The 18,031-nt window shown below is 36.7% G+C and overlaps 2 protein-coding genes and 1 long non-coding RNA gene across 3 annotated transcripts; 1 reads left to right on the plus strand and 2 right to left on the minus strand.

Annotated features, from left to right (window-relative positions):
- Nucleotides 1-130: 130 nt before the first annotated feature.
- On the minus strand, nt 131-2,506 carry LOC106173600 (uncharacterized). The gene is made up of 2 exons (XM_087014979.1): nt 1,223-2,506; nt 131-823 (listed from the first exon to the last, which is right to left on the minus strand). Exon 1 carries the CDS (start codon nt 2,207-2,209, stop codon nt 1,472-1,474), a length of 738 nt encoding a protein of 245 aa, XP_086871105.1. The 5' UTR covers nt 2,210-2,506; the 3' UTR covers nt 131-823; nt 1,223-1,471.
- A 305-nt stretch (nt 2,507-2,811) lies between these two features.
- LOC106173598 (interferon-related developmental regulator 1) lies at nt 2,812-13,083 on the plus strand. The gene is made up of 12 exons (XM_013554768.3): nt 2,812-3,100; nt 4,477-4,590; nt 6,600-6,690; nt 7,020-7,100; nt 7,597-7,798; nt 8,179-8,229; nt 8,533-8,711; nt 9,041-9,149; nt 9,578-9,712; nt 9,971-10,105; nt 10,554-10,643; nt 11,165-13,083. Exons 1-12 carry the CDS (start codon nt 3,028-3,030, stop codon nt 11,255-11,257), a joined length of 1,353 nt encoding a protein of 450 aa, XP_013410222.1. The 5' UTR covers nt 2,812-3,027; the 3' UTR covers nt 11,258-13,083.
- Nucleotides 13,084-14,860: 1,777 nt separating this feature from the next.
- On the minus strand, nt 14,861-17,185 carry LOC147761143 (uncharacterized). The gene is made up of 2 exons (XR_015335311.1): nt 16,875-17,185; nt 14,861-15,640 (listed from the first exon to the last, which is right to left on the minus strand). It is a non-coding gene; the product is annotated as an uncharacterized LOC147761143 (long non-coding RNA).
- Nucleotides 17,186-18,031: the final 846 nt, after the last annotated feature.

The following is an 18,031-nucleotide window of genomic DNA, read 5'->3' on the forward strand; positions in this document are numbered from 1 at the left end:
TTTATACTCTGGTATTCACACTACTGAAATATTACTTATTGAAAGAAAATATTCCTCGAATGAAAATAAGTTTTTGTTTGGTTTCTATTGCAAATCCAAACACCATTTATAAAAGCCACAAAAAACAATATTTTTTTAATTTTCAAAATATCTTTTATTCAAAAAATGTTTCTAAACTCAAAAAAAGTAAGGACTAAAAAATTGCATATGAAAAAAAAAATGCTCAGCATCATTTATGTCGGTTTTGTTAACAATTATATAGTATCAGAAATATCGCAACATGTCATTTGGTGTTCTAGATGAACGTACAATCAGACTTACAACCAGGGATAAAGGATGCAGCAGCAGCAGGCAAGAATAAAGTTATTGCATTTGCCCCCTAAAACCTGAAAAGGGACTTTATAAAGAACCAAGGTTGTAATATGTAAAAATACATCAATAATTTACACAGTACATAATTGCTACTTCTAGAAAGACTGATCAAAACATTGACAACTTAATATAAAATGAAACAAAATGTACTTATCAGTTCCTGAAATAAAAGAAAATTACAAACAGATTTCAAACTGTAGGGTTTTGTTGTTAACTTAAAGAGTTCAAATCAAGTATTCAAAGTTATAATCATTTTACTGATGGATAAATAAACATAAAACTAGACTGAACCCAACAGACTACACTACACACTTATTCCACTTCCTCCAGTTTCCTGGGACAACTGTACTTAGTTCCCACATGTCGCCATAGCAACTGGAGTTAACCCTGCATCTTTACAATGCCCCCTTGTGGATTGTGACTGCTTCACTGGGATTTTTTCTTTTTCAGGCTGAGGGAAATCAAACACAACATTAGTAACAGATGTCCTTACTCATGCCACAGCAGTTATACTGTGGTAATACTAGTCTGGGAAAGTTTGCTACATTACAAGTTGGTATAACGTTTTTCATTCGTATTTAACCAACAGACTGGTTTTGATGTTCTGTATAACGAAGTCTGACAATTTGTAACATTTTCACAAAGTAAACCGTCAAAGCAGGCTAACATCTCAATATCCTTGCATTTCATTCACGGATCTTAACATCAATCTTGCTTTCTTTTTTTACCAGTCTGACAGAAAACTCTTTCTGATACTACACAAAGGGCAACAAAGTATTCTCAAGTGTACGTAATCAGCATACTAGTACACATATTTAAATATGAATATGTAGATACAACCACATATTACCTCATTCTTTGATGGTGATACCCTTTTGCACCCACTGCATTGCCTTGCTCAAGCTCGGCAACTGTAGGGGACTACTGAGCCTTTTTCAATCTGCTGCTGAAAGGGAACAAATATAATTAGTAAACACTGTTTTCGTAATCAATATTGCAACATTCGCACCACTGAGCAATCAGCACCTGTTCTATTTGAGGTAATGTGTGCAATGGCACGGATTCTCTACACCAAATGTTATGTTTATCAAACTAAAAGTCATGAGAATTCTTCATCTTCTTTGGATTCCACCAGGTGTTGTTTCAGGTGATGATTTTCTCTCCTCAAGGCCTGGTTCACCACCTGCAACCCTGTCAGCTCGGCTTTAAGTGTGCTTAGGGATGGTCTAACGGACAAAAATTGCTCTTCATCCTCTTCCTCTGAACCAAAATTGTCAGTTTCATTTAATCTACTCTCCATCTGTGTCAGTCTCTCTTCCATGTCAAAAATTTTTGAAACGAGTTCACATTTAGGGAGCTTTTCAAGCTCTTCACATTTTATAGATTCAAATACGTTTTTAAAGTCTTGAGAGAGGTAAGTAAACGTATCAATGTCATCGGGTGAATTGTACTCATAATCTATGTCTGAATATTCTGGAGAGTTTTTCAGCGAAGACCCCGTTGAATCTGTAACGTGAAATCTTTGGTCTGCCAGTTCAAAGTCTGTGTACAATTCACAATCAACTAAACTCAAGTGATCGTCCATGATAAACTGTGTTGAATTGCACGGTGCCTTTAGAGTACAATACGGTCTTAAAGGTTTATCTTTTGTAGAACTGGATGGCACGTGATAGGGCGACACCCGATATTCGTCAATATTTTGGCACGTTTCCAAATCCTCCTCAAACTGATTTTCACGTACAGTTTTCACTTTTGATTTCTTTCCTCGTCGAGTTTTTCTCATCTTCTTCATATTTTCTGCTTCCATCATGTCTAAATTGTCAATTTCAACAAGCATGCTACTGAGTAGCGACTGATACACGTGAAAAGGAATGAAACGTTGATGCAACGAATCAAAATGGCGGGGAAATAATATCCGCCCAAGTGTTTTACGACTCGACTTTTTAGTAAAATTCTAGACGATTCTACTTAAGTCACAGTTTCAGATGAATCAAAGTACTGTCTTTTGCCTCACAAATGTGGAAAAAGTTTCTCTATTACCTAGATAATCACGAACTAGGAGACAATCTATGGCTCTCTCTGCCCACACGTTCTCCTCGGTGGCTCTCTTCTCGATAAATGACGATGTTGCTACGTTTCCAGTGTTTTGTATTTCATTGGACGTCGATACGACGTTCATGACGTCATTGTAAAATCTAAGCCAATAAAACACGCGATTTCCTTACCACGTGACAAAGTGGCAGCTGATCCATATATTGCAGTGTAGTTGTGAAATAAATTAACTTTGGAAAAATAAAATATTGTATGTTTTAAATCTTTCTCAGTGTTAAAAATAAGAATGACATCATCCCATTATGGCAGTATATAAAGTGAGCTCAATATAAAACTGAGGAATGAATCAGCTGTTCATTTTGCGCCAGAGTTTACCCCATCCCCGCTTTCGTAGTAGACAAACAAGTTAGTGTGATAGGAGAGATCGCTGTGATTACTGGCGGATAGTAGAGAATAGGGTGTGACCTAGAAACCTCGTGGACGCATGTTCATATTAGTGACTCGACAGGCAATATGTGTATGTTGTTTTTGAAGAATATTTACACAGATTTCATTCCGTTTTCATTAATAAAATACAATATATTTGACCATATACCTTCGTGAATGTTAGGAAACAGGAAAGAAGCGTCGCTGGAGAAGAGAAAACGCAAAACGATGCCGAAAGGAAAGAAGAAAGGTAGGAAAATGTCGACATTTTATTTTGACACGTTTCGAATTCATGATAATAAACATTGGCAACATATGGAATTCCTTCAAGTTAAATGGGAAAGCTTATCAATCGTCACTTCACTGCGAATGTGCTATTGTTGTGATTTGTATGTATTGTGCTGAAATGTGTAAATCACTTAAAATTATATTTATATATTTTTAAACCCACATACCCCGTGACGGCATCATGATCAAATTATTTCGAATTATATTCAAGGTCAGCCACTCAGCTTTGTCCTACGTTGAACTTCTCCCCTCCCCCTGTAACTTAATGACAATAACAGTGAGCTGAGGCCTCCTGTGATATCAGTTGTTAAAGGATAGAGATGACATTGGTGCACATGGTTGGTTACTCCTACTGAGTTATTATTGCCCAGGTGTAGGCAAAAATATCTTGTCTGTGACATGGATTCTAACAAACTGATTCTTTTTATAAATCATTTTCCAGTGAGATTACTTTATTTATTCAAATATTATCAAATACGGATTTATATTATATTTTTTGATTATCTGTTACCAAACTTATTTTTAACTACCTCTGTCCAATATAACTTCATCTTTGCATTCCATTATCTGCAGTTTGAATATACATTTTAACAAATGATGAAACATACATATGTTCTCTAATGTTTATCATTCAAAACCACCATTGTTTGTTCCACAAGAAATAAATAGATTGCTGTACATGGATTTATCTTCAATTGCGGACTGTTAAAGTTACTGCCAGGGGTCATCATCACCAGCCCCAGGGTTTACTTGTAAATTGCTCCTATCTGTTACAGTGATCAGTGATGATTCCCTGATGGCTGTTAATTGGTGTCAATGGCTTCACTGTTCACAAACTTATAAGCCAATCAGTTAAAGATGTCATGTCTTTTTTATTTAACTTAATTAAAGGTAAAACAGTCCAGTCAGTACTGTCAAGGTGATTGAGCTCTGAGGAGCCATAATTAAATTTAACATGGACAGGGAGGAAGAGATAATATATGTGTGAACATAAATAGACACTCCATGGAAGAAGCAAAATATTTGTGAAAATAAATAAAGATACACCCCAATGAAGAAAGCCCAACATAGTGTCTTAAATGCCATTCCTTTATATCCCTTTCACCTTTTCCCTTTGACTAAGACACAAGTGTTAGCTTTGCTAAGCCCAATACACTGATAAAGCTGACTACACAGTACAAGGCCAAATAAGGGGTATCAGCTAAGGGGTATCAAGTCCTTGTTAAAGTGATCATTCTGTTTTGAAGAAATCTTGATACACCCTTGTCCTAAAGTTTTAAAGCTATGCAATTTATAATGTGAAATATATTGTACATTGTGTGTGTTGATATATTTCAGGTGGTAGGAAGAGCGTGGACTCTCGACAGTCCAGCGACAATGATGTGGACACACCAGAGAACATGAGTGTGGTCAGTGAGAACTGGTCAACAGAGAGTATACCTGAGGATGGAGGTCAGTATAGTTGATGCGCCACTACCACCATTCCAACCTGCATCTGGAAATGGTGTTCTCATATTTGAACACAATACATACAAGTATATTGCATGAACAAGTATGAATGTGTGTGTGTGTGTGTGTGTGTTTGTGCGCGCGCGCATGCGAAAATTCCCTCAGTTTTTCCATCCCTTCACTGCCTACTTTACCTCTCAGATTCCTTTAGCTTTTAGACGCTTATCACTGAATTATAAACTGATAAAGAAGAGAATGTTGATCCTCAGCTTAGTTAAAATACTGTTGTGCCTGACATTTAAACTCTTAGTGATGAAGAAGTGACCTCTGTTGACCAAAGTTCAAAACAAAGTCAAGATCTTGATATGGATATAACAAGTAAATGGTGGGTGAGGTTGCCAAGTGCTTTTGCTCCTTGGATACTTTTATTTACTGGTACGTGAAATGTGGAGCATCAGCATGGCAAAAATCCTATCCCCACAACTTCCAATGCCGTTGTCTAGGAAAGACGCAAATGAATATATTTTTACCTTTGTGTTACATGTATATTAAATGTTATATATTGGGAGACATTTCATCTCCCCCCCGCCCCTCACCCCCTCCTCAACCATTACCACATACGGTATACATTATACAAAAGAGAGAATGACAAGTCTGTTTGATAACTTGATAAGAATTAACTGATAAGAAATGTGTACTCCCTCAGTGAAATGAAGAATTCTGCCTTGCTCAGGATATTATTCATGTTTCCTGCCAGATAATTCATCTCCCATTTATAGAAACCACACAGTTAGGTTTATGGAATGTCAATTGCCAAATTACGAGTATCATTTTGTATGTGTATGATTTAGAAGTACTGGTTCCATTACGGAATAAATTTGTATGGGCATTTATTTTCTAAACAAACAGGACCCTTTCCTCAAACTTTATTTGGCATTCTGCACCCCTAAAACAATATATAATCTCACAGAAATTTAATAGCCTGGATTAAGTACCGTCTACACACTAGCTTCTTTACATTAAGATGTACCTTGCATCATATTAATCAGGTCAGATATATGCATGGGCTCTGCTGGAGTGATGTTAAATGCAGCCATGTATAAAACAGCTGTTTGTGTGGTTGGTTGAGGTAATGAATGGAATATATATGTCCTGATAGGCATATATATTTTATACCAGCTACTATTTGTTAATGTTAATTTCACCCGATGGCCAAAGTGCATCTTGACATGTACATTTGCCTGCTCTCTTTAATTCACTGTGCATAACACATGGTGATATGTGATGAATTGGTTATTACACAGTACAAAGATTGTGTCATGTGGTTTCCTTTTAGAAAGTCACATGGAATTGCAGTATGTTTTAACATACCTGAAATGTGGCAGTCTTGTGACATTTGATTTGAATTCTCATTTATTATCATGTAAGTGTTGCGTATAGTTGATCTATGCAGTCTGTCTTTTGTAATTGTGAAAAATCTGTGCAGTGCCAAAAAATGGATGTAGAGAATTCTTTCTTCAGTTGCAAGTAATTGATTTTTAAATTCATTTTTGTGGCCAACATCTTGAATTTTCACTTTTCAATTTGTAAAATTTTCACTCTGTCAGTTTAACTCTGAGTGTTATTCTTTCTCTCTAAGTGCCACCTTTTCATACCTATAAAGTCTGTCATTTGGGTAGATATAATAACAGAGATGGGGGGAATTTGCCATTCCGCCTGAAAAAATAGTGGACTGGCAAGATTTTTGATAAAGCAGGTTTTCTGGACTGGCAAGGTTCACCTGAAATTGCAATACATAAAAATAAACCATATGTAAACACAAGCTATGGAATAAAATACTTAGTTTGGACTAGCACAGAATTAGGAACACCTGCAGAATAATTGTAGTGCAGGTCCTACGGAGCTTCTTTATCTCAAGAGTTTTCCCCATGTGTGAATTAATGCTGGTCATAATGGTCTTACTCCCCAAAAAATTCTCCATTTCTTAATATATATTTCATGTTCTATTGCAGCTAGTGCAGATGCTGAAGTTGATGAGGTAAGCACACAAGAAAATTTTGAAGACAAGCTAAAAGAATGCATAGAGGGCACCACGGAGAAAAGGTAATTATTTGAAGAGGGGAGAAAGATGTTGCAGTAACAGTATTTAAAATTTAAGAATAAAATCAAAATGCGTGATTATTGAAAGCATTGTGGTTGACCATATAGTACCAATTTTTTCCTTTAAAATCATCATTTTTAGACTGAAGGAATAATTTAGAAAAAGTTAAGGACTTGGCAATTTTGTTTATTCAAATCTCACTGTGTTCTTATACTCTGTCATGGTATCTAATGTAGCAAACATCAGTCTGGGTGGAAATGATAGAAGACATCAGTCTAAATTGTTTATCAAGATATACATGTAAGGAAAACTGTTATACATTTACATTTAGTGCTGAGACCAGGAAGAATTCTATACAAGGAATCATGCAAGCGATGAGGAAAAAGTACACTTTTGATTTCTTTCAGGACAGGTAAGCAGGGGTATCATTATTGTGAACCTTAATTGATTAATTGATCAATTGGTTGATTGGCTGTGAAATTTAAAAGAGGCATCTCATGTCTTTAATTTGTTGTAGAATAACTTTGTTGATTGCTGTTGTAGTTAGAAGAATGACTATGAACATTTTGTGATAAGATTGTTAACTGTTGTTTTGTTATGGAAGTTTGTATTGATTCAGAAGCAATTACTTGTCTGTGCTCATGTAAATACTGTTTGAATTGATAAATATCATGTTGGGAGTTTTCAACAAGGATATTCTTGTCTGCAAATAAACAGATTAAAACATACAAGTATGCCATTTTATAGTCAATTATCCTGGTAGAATGTTGTAGAATGAAAAGTAACCTTTTGTTATTCTCTCACTGAAGCCAGAGTAATGTGAACTGTGGTGACGAAGGGAATCCCTGTGATTACCACTGATAACTCTTGATGGGATTCATTTTCACCTGTCTCTTGTCTGATTACAGGAAAATGACGGTGACGGACAGTTTAAAGCGCTGTCTCAGTAAGGGCAAGGGTGAGGAGCAGGCACTGGCCGGGACTTGCGTTTCGTTGCTTTGTGTGACCCTGGGTGGGTCTGAAGACTGCGAGGCAGTTTACGAAGAGATTAAACCCATGCTACAAACTGTTTTACTGGACAATTCTGCAGCACTTAAAGCCAGGGCTAGTGTAAGTAAAATATAATCAGGTAAAGACATGATATATGGGGATTTGTGTACTAAGGGCCATTGACATTATACTCTCACCTTGTTTAAGTGCAACTTAAATTCATTTTCTATATCAAGACACATAACTTGTATGTTCATCTTTGTTCATAAAGTGTTCATTGGTAATTTGAAGATGACTAAGTAGGTGTAAATAAGTTAAAAACAGGTTCACGATTTGAATATTTATAGAAACTTTTTAAATTCAAGAATTGTTAACAAAGCATGGTAATTTTAACAGTAAAAATGACATTGATGGTCAGTAAACAATAGGAACACAAGATTGATGATATTATTTCAGACACATCATCTTTTTGTATTAAAGCTCTTTTGTTTGGGTTTCAGTGTGCTACAACTCTTGGCTTATGTACATTTGTCTGCGTTGATGATGTCATGGTGAGTTGTTAACATGGAATAAATTGCCTGTAGTGAAAAGTAAAATAAAGAAGTAACTGATAACTGCAGGCTTAGAATTGTATAAATCTTTTGATAAAAATTTGCACCAGTAAGAGACATTGTATGAAACTTCATTTTGTGACATTTAAAAGATTATGTTTAGACTTCATTTATAACAAAATGGCTTCATTTAGGAAAATTGATGATAAGAATATGTTTATGGTATTTGGAAATGTTCATTGGAATGTAGTTCAGTTTCTAAAAAATAATAATAATTTTAAAATTGTTATTTTTCATTTCCAGCAAATCCGAGCTGTGATGAATACTCTAGAATCTGTGTTTAAAGCTTCCTATTTCAAAGGCAATGGTGTGGCCCCGACTCACTCCCCTGAGGTGGCCTCTCTCCACTGTAGTGCTCTCTCAGCCTGGACACTACTGCTCAGTATATCTCCCCCATCTTATGTAGAAGAGTTTATTGATAGGTGAGGGTTGGTTGGGACCTTGACTAATCTTACAGATTTAGATATGAGAGAGAAAGAGAAGAGGTGGTCTCTACTTGTTTAATTTCGAATAAGTTTAAAGTTTTAAATAAAGCTTTAAAAATATTTATCTTAAACAATCTTGTTATAATAGTTTGGATTAGTATAAATATTTATGGAAAGAATTGTTTGTTGTTGTATATTAAACCTGACGCTGAAGTAATGCTTATGAAAAGAGACCTTTCAGTGTAAAGTGTATTAAATCTTTTGGTTAGCTTATCCAAAAAGCCGGTTAATTATTATTTTCTAAACTTTCCATTTCTGTATTTCAGTCATTTATCCAAGCTTCCCCAGCTGTTGATCAGTAGTTTAGTAGATCTTAGGATAGCTGCTGGAGAGGCTCTGGCGTTATTGTATGAGCTGGCAAGACAGGATGATGAGGTGAGGGCAGGGCATATAATTGTCTTATATCAGTAGTTAAGTAGATCTTAGGATAGCTGATGTAGAGGCTCTGGCATTGTATCAGCTGGCAAGACAGGATGATGAGGTGAGGGCAGGGCAGCATGGGAGGGGGGCTTGACAACAGTCTGATAACAGTTATGCTAGTTTTGTTATTCCTTGAGTAAATTAATGAGTGAATATTCTCATTCAACCAGTATTAGTAAATAAAGACAAAGAAGAGAAACTGCGGCTGGAATTTACTTTGTGTTTTACAGGGTCAGTTCAGATTGCAAGTTGGTTTGTTATTATTTAAAGGTCTTCATGTTGATATCTTGAGCTAATTGTTTAAATATTTTCATAAAGAATGTCAGATATCACAGTGCATTTAATATATTATATCCAGTAATGTATTTGTCCCACTGTTCCAGGAGTTTGAGGGGGATGACATGGACTCCCTATGTGCAATGTTGAAGGGGCTGGCCACTGATAGCCAGAAGTTTAGGGCAAAGAAAGACCGGAAACAACAGAGGTCAAGCTTCAGGGATATCCTGAGGACAGTGGAGGTATTATTCAGAATATTCTGTTTTATTGTCCTTTTGTTTTCTAAAAGTTTTTGGTATGGCTTTCACGTAAAGGGACCAAGATGCTTGTTAACAACATTTCTTTATGTTATGTCTTAGGGTGTTTGAAGAAGGTGTAAGTAATCTAGACAAAGTTTCATCAAAATTGTGTACCCCTTTTCTCTTCAAACTTAAAGGACGAATTGCTAAATCAAACATTTATTTATCAATTGATTAATTAATCTATTTATTTACCTCTAGGATGGGGACTTCCCTGATGAGACTGTGAAGTTTGGTGTACATGATGAGAGCCTGTACATAGACAGCTGGGTGAAGAAAGTCCAGTACAACGCTCTTTGTCAGGTCATGGCCACAGGGATGAACACACATTTACAGGTGAGGTGTAATCCCCCTACTCTCCCCCTCTCTCTCTCTCTCTCTCTCTCTCTCTCTCTCTCCTTTCACTCTCTCTCTCTCTCTCTCTCTCTCTCTCTCTCTCTGCTGTGGGTTTATTTAGTATTGGTAATGTTAGCATTCTTCTGCATACAAGGAATATATTTCCACAATACATGGCTGTTTAACAGCTCCTCAAATGTTTTTGCTAATATGTGATGTAACATGGGTCTCGGTTCATTTGGGTTTCTAAGTGTGTTATTTTTAGTTTGATGTTTTGTACATCTGTACATTTTATGCACCTACAGCTTCTCCTGATAAGAATCACAAAGAACACTTCATTTAGTGTGAAATTAAAAATAATACATTATCAGATATATTTGTCTACATTTCAGTGTCCTTAGTTATAATGTTATAACCTGTAGTAAACTTCCAGTCTCTGTATTTCCAGGAGAATGTTTTAATCCGAGATATCTTTGGCCTGGGAGCCCCCATCCCTGTCAGTACCCTCCCTAAGACTAAGATCCACAGATACGAGAGGGTGAGTAGACGGGTACACAGTAAGAGGTGTACTCAATATAGAACATCTGTTTCTTTCTTTATTTTTGCGTAATTCTTCCTCTGTGTTGAGTTGCATTCATGTTTTATGGGACTTGGTGGTTAATGGCTAAAAAATTACGTGCATTTAAGATTGATCACTTGTATTGAGAGTCAGTAAATGGTAAAAATTAAACAGCTTGAGATAATATGTCGAGCGAGATATCTGTCATGTCATTGTTTGACTGCTTGTTTCCAAATACTTTACCTTTTAGTTTTACGTCTGTTCCATATGTGATGTAACCATAGTTACTACTTTTCATTCAGTTTATAGTGAATAAAATGAAAAAAGGGGAATATGTATTTTTTAAAAAAAGGATGCAGGATATCTTTCAATTTGTAAGTAGATGCTGGTGAAGGATAGTCTTTTGCTTTAAGGTTATTTAATTCAAGTGATTTCTGTTTCAATCCCATTGAATGTCATTTAGTAATATTTATGACATCTCCACTTTGTTTTATTTTCAGCATTTAATGAACACTGCTGTTGCTAAGGCACGTACCAAGGTCCGGGCAAAGACCAGGGATAAAAGGACTGTATCCGTCAGCTCAACAGGATAGTATCTGTCTGTTGCGCCAGTTAGTATCCATCAGTGCCACTGGATAGTGTTCATCTGATTTCTGGATGATATCCATCAGCTCCTCTGGATAGTATCCCTCAGCTCCTCTGGATAGTATCCATTAGCTCCTCTGGATAGTATCCATCAGTGCCAATGGATACATAAACATGTTGCAGACAGTCACTGAAGTCAAACTGGTCTGAATTCCTTGAATAACATACCCAATGTTCTCCAAAATCACATGGTGATTTTTGTTGGAAAAAGAAGTAAAGAGATCTTTCATCATATCATAAAATATTTGGCTCAAGCATGGGGGTTGCCGTATGGTTAATTGAAAATCCATAAACTATTGGTTTGGCACAATAACACAGTTGAGCTTAAAATGCTCATCTCAAAAAAAAAAAAAAAAGTCAGAGTGACTGGTGAACATATATTGAACATATATTGTGGTCATTCATTTTCCTGGTACTGGTCGCTGGTCAAGCACACTAGAGATGGACAGTAGACTGAGGACTGCCTTCTTCATTTTGGACTGATCTCATCATTTCACCATTACATCCAGTAGTGTAGAAAATCTCATGCCTGTGTCTGCATGTTAAAAATGACACGGTGGTGTACCAAGCTACTGGCTGCAAGTCACCTACTGACATTTCAGTATATATTGTTTTCTGTTAAAATTGTACTTCTGTTAAGGTTTTGATGATTTGTGAAGACAAAATCCACTGGTTGCACTCTGAGCTCTTGTTGTGTGTTTAATGACTGCTTTTTTGTAGAAAATAGTAGCAGATTATTCAGTAGGTAAATCATCTTTAAAGGAGTAGTTCTCTTTAATTGTTTACTGCTTGCAGGATTGTATTTATCTAGTGTCAGTTTACAATCGGAACCTTAGCTCTAGAATTTAGATCTGCACAGATGATTGGGAGGAATCTTAACACACCAAAAGTGATCCGGCTGAGATATTTTGATCAGATTTTTTTCAATAATAGTTTGTTAGATTGGTATATAACAGGGCAGTAGGGCAACTTGCTTACTTTATATTTTCCTTTTGAAAAAGACAATATGCATAGTAAAAGATTTAATCAAGATCGTGTGCTTTTAATTCTGGCACTGATTACAGTTTGGGTTTTGCGCACATAGGAACATCTTTGTTTCACGTATAAGTGACAGGAGGGAAACAAAAATGTCACCTGAATTTGGGGTAGTTTAGGGCTACAATTAACAATATTTGGTGCCAAACCATGCATTTGACCTATTTATTGCTCACACTAGTGTCAAGGACGCAAAATTTGAATCATGACAATATAAAAAGTAATTATGAACTCCAGTCAAAATTATTTTGTGACCAGTTGTATAATGTTAATTGTTAAGGTCCCAGAGGATTGATGGATTATTAATTATTGGTAATAATATGTGATAAACGGTGTTATGAGTCGCACTCAGTCCTGGAACTGCGACACTTATTTATTGGATTAGTAGGTGTTTTACTGTTATTTATTACTTTTATCCCGCAAAGAGAAACACAAGGATGCAATATTACTGTCAATTAAGTAATATGTTCGTCTTAAGCTATTTGGTGGATATATTCTTTCGTTGAACACATGTTTATGCGTGTTGCATGTTGTCTAAAATGTTTGGGGAAGTAGTATAGAAACCCAATACACCACTCGTCAGGTTTGCGTAGATCTATATCTATTTTACATCGATGACGGCAGTGAAGTTCACGTGCGTTAACAATGCATGTGACAATGCAGTAGTTATAGATTATCTACGTGACGGGCATCACTGTTATGCACTGAATTGAGTTGAAAAATAAATCCATATGCTATATTTGTTTAGTGTTTTTTTTATCCGAGAAGACACTCGTCATAAGAACGCGTGGACTCTGATAAAAAGATGCAACTATAAAATGCTCTTAAATTTTTGAAGCTTTTTGTCGATTGTTTCGCAAAAAGAACGTCATCGCGGCCAACGACATTGTGGAAGTTGAGTCCACATAGCACAAGTAATTGTTTTTGATATAAGATAGGTTTTTGTCTGTAATCAGCATTTAGAGAATTGACAACCACCGAAGGCGTGCACAAGTTTTATCTTAAATTCAAAAACTTTTGTTATTAGACGGACCTTTTTTTTAATTTTACGGCATGATATTCAGAGTTTCGACTCCTTAGCCTCTTTGTCTGGCATGCTGTATGCAAAGGTTAGTCGGAGTACTGGGGTTAATATATGAATGTCACTTGTATAAAGTAATGGGAAGCAGACTGCGGCTCCTAGCGGACTTCCATTCCTGTCACATCGGAACTGAAAATAAAAGGCTATACGTACATTCATTCATTTACTTTTTGACAATGTTATATGTGTATGTAAAACAACCAGGTCTTCGGACTGTGCAGTGCTGCCATTAAATGGTTTTAGACGTCTTATCTGGATTTTATATAGAAGTTCAACGAAGTAGAATTTGTTTTCAAGTCTAAGGGAAATGACCGACCGTCATCGGAAAATTTTCAAAGCCTTGATAAATAATTTCAATTTTCCTCATCAAAATTAGGAAACGTTGTCTCAGCATCAACCTGACTACTGATTTAGTGGCTACCTTGTCTTGTTACTATCTCTTTTGTAACCAAAATTCTTTTTGTCTCAAGTGGCTGAGTGTCCAGAAATGGTGACAAGACTTTTAATCAAACTTCAGTTCCAAAAATAAAAAGGTCATTATTTATCTCTTTATAGATTACATAAAGGGCAAAGGAACACCAAACTCGCAGTGAACGATCTATAAATATATGATTCAACATGACCTGCTTCCCGTATTGGCCGTATCGTTCTTAAAAACGTTTGTCGACAGTCCAGATGACAAACTTGTCGAGTATTTGTGTTTGAAGGCGCAAAAGTCATCATCTAGCTATAGCTGTATGTATAGCACAAAGAAACTATAAGTATGCAGCCGATACGAGTTTTCCTAACTGGATGTTTTCTCAGTACTTGCTGTATACAACTGGTAGCAGGCTTGGTGCAGTGTCCTAGCAACTATGTCCGTTTAGAATCGTCTTGCTTTCGTTTTGAAAGGTCTAAAAAAAAGAGCTGGGACGCTGCCCGCCGTCGATGTGAAAGCGAAGGAGCTCATTTAGCTGTCGTAGACACGGTATCCAAAAGGGACATTTTGATAAGCTACATGACCGGCAGAGGAAGTAAGTACGGGCGGGGTGATTATTTGCCTCACCCAAGTTATTTTACCACAAAATTGCGATTAAAACGCAGTTCAGAAAAAAGGGCTTCGTATTTCATACCATTTTTTACAAAAAATGTATCCTGATAATCATATATAACCTAAAAAACTTAACCTGTCCTTTACATCTTGTAAACAGACTATGGTTCTCATTTGGCTGAGATTAATCCATCGAGTTTTTGAAACGTGCTCACATTATTTCGCAGTTCACCCTATTGTATTTCTTCATCAACTTAACTTGAAACATCATGATATCAGACAACCCTAAGAACCATAAAAATAAAAAATAAATAAGCATATTTCTCCTTTACACACACTGGACAAAAGAAGTGTCACCCCTACTGAGCCAATACTATGGGGGAGATAAATGACTGTGGAATGATATGCTCCTGGTATCATTTTATTAACATCAAATTTCACAAAAAATCACAAAATGAGAACAAAATATACATTCTACCAAAATATGTAGTTTCAAGTCCAAAATTAGTACTTAGTGGCATAGCCACGTGACCTAATAATAGGTGCCAGTCTACGAAGCAAGGATTCATTTAATTGTCTGATGCGTTCAGGGCTTATGCTGGCCCAAGCATGAAACACTGAATATAACAGAGTTTCTCTGCTGGTTAGACGGGCATTTGTAAAAACTTTTGACATATCATTCCACACATTTTCTATTATGTTTGTATCCGGACTCTGGGCAGGCCACATCACCCTGCGAATGTCCTGTTGGTCAAACCAATCATCAACTGCTCTGGGCCTGTGACAAGGAGCATTGTCATCCTGGTGAACAGATGGATAATTCCTTTCACCAAACATGTTAGTAATAGATGGTAGCAACTCCAAAACATCGATATATTTCTAGTGATTCATGTTTCCATTAACCACTATCAATTCGCCCAAGCCATGGATGCTGATGCAGCCCCACACCATGATGAATATGCTGCTCCGGGTTCGAAAATTCAGTGCATGTGGTTCAAATGCTTTACCAGCAGTTTGCCAGCATAGTACCCGTCTGTCATCAGAGGTCAGACCAAAGCGACACTCATCAGAAAAAATATATAGGACCAATTGTCATGAACTGTCCAGTTCCAGATCCTGTTGACCCTAGTTTACTAGATACGTTGCCTGTTTTGTAACGATATAAGAGGTTTCAGTCTTGCTACCCTGCTTGTACTAAGTTCTTAGATATACCGCGGGTATAAATCTAGATACTAGGGGCTCTAATCCACCGTTGAAAGATTCTAGGTTCGGTACGCGATTCCCGACTTGGGTTATGCCCGGAGAGAAGAGTAACGCAACACCACTGTTTAGTTACAAAATCAAAACTCATCTATTTCCAGGTCGCAGCCTGATTTTATACCTAAATTTGCGTGACAGACTTCATTGTATATCTTTATTGAAACTTTATAATTAAAGGAGTTGAGATATGAAAAGAGATTAACTTTAGATAAGAGCTATAAACTTTAAAGGAGATGAGATATGAAAAGAGATTATAAGAGCTATAAACTTTGACACGTATTACGAGTCGCGCGCTCAAGCCCGCGACTCAGATTGAATAAATTACTAGTCTGTACACGCCTTCCTTTTTCACCAAAAAATTTATGCAATACAATTTTTACTTCGTTAATACGTTGCTTAACATTTTAATATGATTCTATTATTCTATTATTCTTGTATCCTTAAAATCATAAGTATATACACATCTTTTGAATTCAAAAGCATCGGAACTCGGAGTAAAATCCGGTACCCGATGCTCTCAGGACATGGGGAAAAACCCGTCTAAACCCTTCGTGGGGAATCCCGGGAAAGTGCCCACGCCTGGATATTATAGTCTATGTACATCACGGTAGCAGGTTATATATACAATGGTCGTCGCTTTTTCAAACTGTCATAAAAACGTGGGTCATGCGGGAATTTTCAAAACAATGGCTCGAATTAAAGAAGCGTATGTGTGGAAAGGAATGAAAAAGGAAGTGACGCGCTGGATAAAACGATGTCCCACATGCTTAGTTCATAAAAGCAAACCTGAAAGGCCGAGACTAGGTGAAATGCCTATGCCAGCCTACCCTTTTCAAATAGTAGGCATGGATCTCATCGGTCCATTTGTAACCTCACAAAAGGGGAATAAATACTGTTTAACGGTTGTCGATCATTTGTCTGGGTGGGCCGAATGCTATCCTATTGAAAATAAAACTGCCTTTGCAGTAGAAACAGCTCTAGCAACCCATTTCTTTCCTACACACGGATTCCCGGAGGTAATCATATCAGACCGCGGTAGCGAATTTAGCGCCCATGAGTTTAGGGCATACCTGTCGGGTCTAGGCATTGATCATAGAAGATCAGCTCCGTTTAATCCCCAAAGCCCGCGACTCAGGTTGAATAAATTACTAGTCTGTACATGCTGTACATTCTCTGAGCATGTAACCGACGCCTAGCAATTTTCACAGACACATTCTTATGTGTGAAATTGTTCCACTGTGTTGTCAACTGACAAGCAGTGTCGAACTTTGACAACCTGGACATCAAAATCAGTCGTCGGTCTTCACGGCCAGTATTTTTTCTTGGACGACCCATCAGAGGCAATTTGTCTCTTGATCCAGTGTTTCTATACCGAGACCAGACCCTCTGCACGGTTCTGACTGAACAATTCAATTGTATCGATATTCTGACATTGCTTATATTCCGCCTCTTCAGGTTAATAACTTGCACCTATAAACCGTTAGATAATTACCTGTATCTTGCCATACTGGAGGAAGACAGGAATAACATTTGCTGTACATGTACAAGACCAACAATACAATTCCATGGTATAGCGGTTTTATATTCATTAGTCACATTATAAGTAGACCAGGCATTATAAGTACCCAAGATCTGCCTACTTTCATTACTCTGAGTTAGGGGGTGACACTTCTTTTGTCCAGTGTGTGTACATAAATGCTCTATTTAAAACTATTTTTTTCTGCCTCATAATCTCATAAAGAATGAAAATTAACTTTTCATAAAAGAACAACTTAAAATCTGTGTTTAGTGTATGCATTTTACTGGGTTGACGGCATAGAGCCCAAGAATGACGGAAACTGGATATGGTACTCTAACAACAAACCCATAGACAGTTCGTTGTGGCTGCCTGGTGAGCCCAATGACTCCGGCCGGGAGGATTGTATGCATTTTTATGGCAGCAAAGTCTTGGGATTGAATGACAAAATCTGCAGTGAAGCGCATCCTTTTATATGTGAATCTTATACAGGTAAATCATAGATGTACGAATAAATTAATCAAAAGGTTAATAAATTGTTTTGATTTAATGGAAAAATTAATTATGTGAAGTGGCATCGATATAGTACAAACAGTGTCACGCTAGGTATAAACATGGTTTTCGTTCAGATTTACATACTTAATAAGTAGTATAATTGTAATAGAGATAAGTCGGACGGGAGGAGCAGATAAACCCTTATCAACAAAGTAGCTCAGGAAGTCTTTTTCGCAAAATATCATGCATAATAATCATACATAAGGCGTAATATACATAAATGTTCAAAAGCACATCTTACGACT

This window comes from Lingula anatina, chromosome 6, assembly GCF_051362555.1.
Source record: "Lingula anatina isolate TDL-2025a chromosome 6, LinAna3.0, whole genome shotgun sequence".
In the NCBI taxonomy this organism is placed as follows: domain Eukaryota; kingdom Metazoa; phylum Brachiopoda; class Lingulata; order Lingulida; family Lingulidae; genus Lingula; species Lingula anatina.

Excerpts from the sequence above, each read along its gene's own strand:
- LOC106173600 (XM_087014979.1), bottom strand. The coding sequence starts at position 2,209 with ATGCTTGTTGAAATTGACAATTTAGACATGATGGAAGCAGAAAATATG.
- LOC106173598 (XM_013554768.3), top strand. The coding sequence starts at position 3,028 with ATGTTAGGAAACAGGAAAGAAGCGTCGCTGGAGAAGAGAAAACGCAAA. Across the intron at positions 8,712-9,040 it reads GTAGAAGAGTTTATTGATAG|TCATTTATCCAAGCTTCCCC; the intron begins GTGAGGGTTGGT and ends TCTGTATTTCAG. Across the intron at positions 9,150-9,577 it reads TGGCAAGACAGGATGATGAG|GAGTTTGAGGGGGATGACAT; the intron begins GTGAGGGCAGGG and ends CCACTGTTCCAG.